This window comes from Gavialis gangeticus, unplaced genomic scaffold (assembly GCF_001723915.1).
Source record: "Gavialis gangeticus isolate Ggan-Ray unplaced genomic scaffold, GavGan_comp1, whole genome shotgun sequence".
NCBI classification, from domain to species: Eukaryota; Metazoa; Chordata; order Crocodylia; family Gavialidae; genus Gavialis; species Gavialis gangeticus.
In genome coordinates this window covers 53233274-53237658 of record NW_017729004.1, presented here as the reverse complement: position 1 = coordinate 53237658, position 4385 = coordinate 53233274, and the positions used below count along the sequence as shown (strand labels likewise).

Below are 4385 nucleotides of genomic sequence, written 5' to 3'. Positions count from 1 at the left end.
CATGAGCACTAGCAGCAGGACTTCTAAGGAAACTACAGGTTTCCCTCCTAATGCAGCCGCAGCATTGACCAGTGCTTGAGACACAGCTAAGCAGTGTTGAAATGTGCTCTTCAGCAAGAAGCTGAGCTAGAAATACATGAATGGGAAAATCTCATCTCTGCCTCCATGGCTGAGGTGGGTCTCCTTGCAGTAAAATTGAAGCAAGGGAAAGAGGGTGAGCAGGATTCACAGCACCCAAGCAGATGAATGGTATGGCTATGCAAAGCCAGACCACTGAGTAGCTCACTCTAGGATAAGCTCTTTGGGCACTGAGAACTACTGCACCCTCAGCTCTGGATCACCTACTCCCACCACTCAGCTGACTTATACCCCTCTACCCCGCCACACAGACGCTGTGCATGCATACCTTTCTCACTCTCCCTTTCCTGAACAGCTAGCTCCCTATTGCCCAATTTAGCTACTGCAGCTGTGTACTGGTTTGAGGTTTTCTTCTTAATGGTCATGGTTCAGTTTCTTCGCAATACCCCATAGTGAAAGGGCAAATGATAAAAGGCAGAAGGAAGTTTGGGCTATAAACTAAACAAAATAATGTGACTGCAGGTTTTGATCGTAATAATGGGCTTGTAGCTATATTTTGCAACTACTAGATGTCTGTGTGTGTAGTAAACAGCTCCAAATGATTTGTGGTCTCTAGTAAACAAGTCAGACAAAACTGGAACCCTGCTTGTGTCTGTGGTTAGTTGTTTTCTTAATAAACGATGGAGGGGAGTGTAATTCTATAACTCTACATATCACAGTATTAACTGCCATTGTACCTGAAGCCAGCCCAAGTTTATTTTCTAATTTTAACTAATTTACCACCAGAGGCATAAGGAGATATTTTCTTTCTGGAGAGTAAAAGAATGACTACTTTTTGGAAGGCACTCACAGAATCAGTACTGAGAGAGGAGCTGAAAGAAGAATTTATAAGGAATCAACACAAATATGCAGACACAAATAGGAAAACATAACTATTGTTTACAGTTATGTGAAGAAGCATATTTCTCCAAAAGCAAGACAATTTCATTTTATATTAAAGGTCACAGCTAGGTGAAAGGGGGAGAGGAAGAATACCAAATTTTACTTAACATCTATGAGTAATTTATTATATTAGGCAGAAAGCACAGTAGAGATAAACCTTATAAACTAGCTAAATCAAAGATGTTGAGTCAAAATTGCCTCAAATGTCAAGGCTCCAAAATCTTTTCAGAGATGAATTTTTAAAATTTACTTTTATCAAGAAATGCCACAATTTCAAAATGGCACAGGGCTAAAATGCCACACAAAGAACTATGGCAGCCACCTTTCAAGCAATATTAGGTAGAAATCAAAAGGAGGGAGTGCAATAGATTCATACAGACATTGAACACACAATAAGACAAATACTAAAAAGAGGAGGCCCAGAATGAACACTCATATATACCCCATTATCTGTCAACCTGTAAGCTGAAGGTTTCAATCTTACTTGGTTGTTTTAGCCTTCTTGCTAGCCTGGAGGATAGCAGCCAAGAGCCATTGGAAGACATATGTCCTCTATGGTTAGTTCTCAAAGTCACCAGGCAGGACCACTATACACTTAAAGCTCTGAAAGATCTTTTGGGCTGTGGGAGGAGAGGAGGAAGGCTAAGGAATATGCATGCCCTCTTCTAATACCCCACTCTGATACACTGCGTCAGGAAACAATTCCTTGTTGTTGCTGCCAATGATAAATGGATTTCTAGTAGTCATAAATCCTTAATGTGCTCACTACATTGGAGGTGAGGGGAGTACAGTCCGTATGGACAATGTATTTGGACCATAACCACATACCTCAAAGATATTTTAAATATGTTGTTATTGTTGTATAGACAGACCACAGTTTAAATGAGAATCACTTTCATCTGATGTATAAAAGTACAGAAAATGCAATAAAGAAGTATTTTTTTCTTTAAAGCATTCTTATTTTACAGATAATTTTGTCTAAATTATATATACTAGATGGCAATTTTTAATGAAAGCAGAGGAAATTAACCAAACTACAATTATGCAACTATTATTTGATGTACAATGGTGATCACATATTACAATAATTAGATTCCTTCCTTTTTTAAAATCATTTTCTTCTTAGTAAAGTAAAAACCAGGCAACCTTTCAAATTTGTCACAGGAAAACCATTAAGTGTGGGGGGTTTTTTGTTTGTTTTTTTACAAACTCTTGTATTACTTCTTCTTTTAAAGACCACACTTCTTAGCATGCAGTAAAATTCTTAGTGTGATGAGTGAAGATTTAAACACTTCCAAAGTAAAACAAAAATGGGAACACCAACAATGCACCAGTCTGGTGGAACAAATATAATCTGGATAGTCTGTACATGTAAGACATGCTCTGCATGTCTGACTGGCTTCTGTTTTATGCTAAGATAATTTGGCTGACTTCCCAGAAGGTAGTTCTATCATATCCCAAAAGATCTCTACCATCTCACCCCTCCATTAAATGCTAACAATAAAAACCCACATTTGGCTGCATGATATTAAATATCTAACTTTTTAAAACTGCTTTATAAGGATAAGAGCACACAACAATTAGGAAAACATTATCACTATAGCAGACTGGGGTGGGGGTAGCTCTAAGACTTTCAGCTGATGTAAATCAAAACAGGTACACTAAAGTCAGTGAGATTATACTGGTTCACCTCATCTGAAGGTCTAATTCTAACCATTTAAAATGTTCCAGTCAAAGGTTTTCTTTTGGGAAGAGAGTCAGAGGAGCACTCTTTTCTTGTTTTTGAAGCAAAAATGAAAAATGTTCTGATACACCGGAATAATATTTTCCAATTTATTTTGGATCAACATCTACTGACCATATTCAGACAGTTCATCTGCTGTAGGAGTGTTTAAATAATATCTGCATTTGCATTTTTTTTATGGAAGGAAGAATAAAAGGAAACATCAAGAAAATTAATTCATATGGCAACTCACTTTTCTATGTCTAATAACCAAGCAAACTTCAGTGGAATATTTCACCTTACTTTCATCACAAGTTTATTGTCCTCTTTCAACTCTTACCTTCACATTGTCTGGATGAAGTCCTCCAGGGTGTTTGTCCATGTACTGACATAAATCAGTATGCTGAAAGAAAGTTAAAAGGGAAAAATAAATGTATTAATATCCCCATGATCACAACAGATCAATATCCTTTCACTTCAAAGTCACTGTCTCCTCTGGATACAGCAAATGGAAGACAACTAGAAAATATATTTTCTCACTTGTACCATGTTGTTTTTCCTTCAGGCTCTCTTTTAGTTAACCAGCTCTGTAACTTGACTGATAAGACTATTCATAAAATCTAAACTATATAAGGTTTCTTTCTAATTTCCTACACATGGTTAATTTATTGATTTAAATCTCAGTCAGTAACAAACACAGTACGCCATTGTCACAATCATTTCAACAGTGATGCCTATAGGTACTATCTGTGGAGGAAGCAAATAAAGAAAAAATATCACAAATCCTACTTTCACTGTTCACATCAAAAGTCTTGAAATGTAATGTTTTATGAATAAATTGAGCAGGATTTTGGATCTTGATCATTTACAAAATAATTCCTAAACTAGTTGCAAAACAGAGTACTGACATAGCTTTTCCTGAAAATCTACGAAATCTATGAAAACGAAGAAATAGAGAGGCACGTCACAGCATATATGCATGTTATTGCATAAAATTATCATGTAGCTATTGGAAATAGCCTCACAGCAAAGATTATTTTAGATTTGCACTTAAAGCCAAATTAAAATCTGTTTTTCACTTCTTAATTGAATGTAGTCTCTGTGAATTTATCATAATAACTCTTCAGAGGACAACTGAATTTTCCATGTACATTTGTAATAAATATTTATTAACTCCTGCAGGAAGCATTTAAAATGCTCTCTTTTAAATTTTCCCCTCACACTTGTTTATTTTCCTCCCAATAAATAACATTTTTTCCAATTAGATTGCAGTATGAATCCCTAAACTTAGCTTCTGAAATTAAAGTCAGGGTGGACAAAGCAGCAGCATTTGCTACCAAAAATGCCAACAAACTGGGATTGATCTCACACTTCAGAAACCTGGAACACATCTGGGAAAAAAAAATCAACAAGCATTCCGGCAGTAGCTACTTGGCAATGTATGCCTCATGTACAGAAACAGACCAACTGTGCAAAATGGCATTCAAGGTGCGCCTTGGACAGAAGCTAATCTCCTCCAAGCCAGAATGGTCTCCTGGGCTATACTGTGCAACCTATTCAACCTCAGGAATCATTCTCTTATGTTCATTCACAAGCTTGCCATGAACATCCACTTAAGTTTCCACCAGATACGATTTAATTT

At 36.6% G+C, this 4385-nt stretch overlaps 1 protein-coding gene across 1 annotated transcript in view; it reads right to left on the bottom strand.

Annotated features, from left to right (window-relative positions):
* Positions 1 to 4385, bottom strand: part of CDK14 (cyclin dependent kinase 14) — an 869337-nt gene that overhangs the window by 470226 nt on the left and 394726 nt on the right. The window contains 1 exon segment of the mRNA XM_019508390.1: positions 3084 to 3146. Within this exon segment, the coding sequence (XP_019363935.1) occupies positions 3084 to 3146 (63 nt within the window).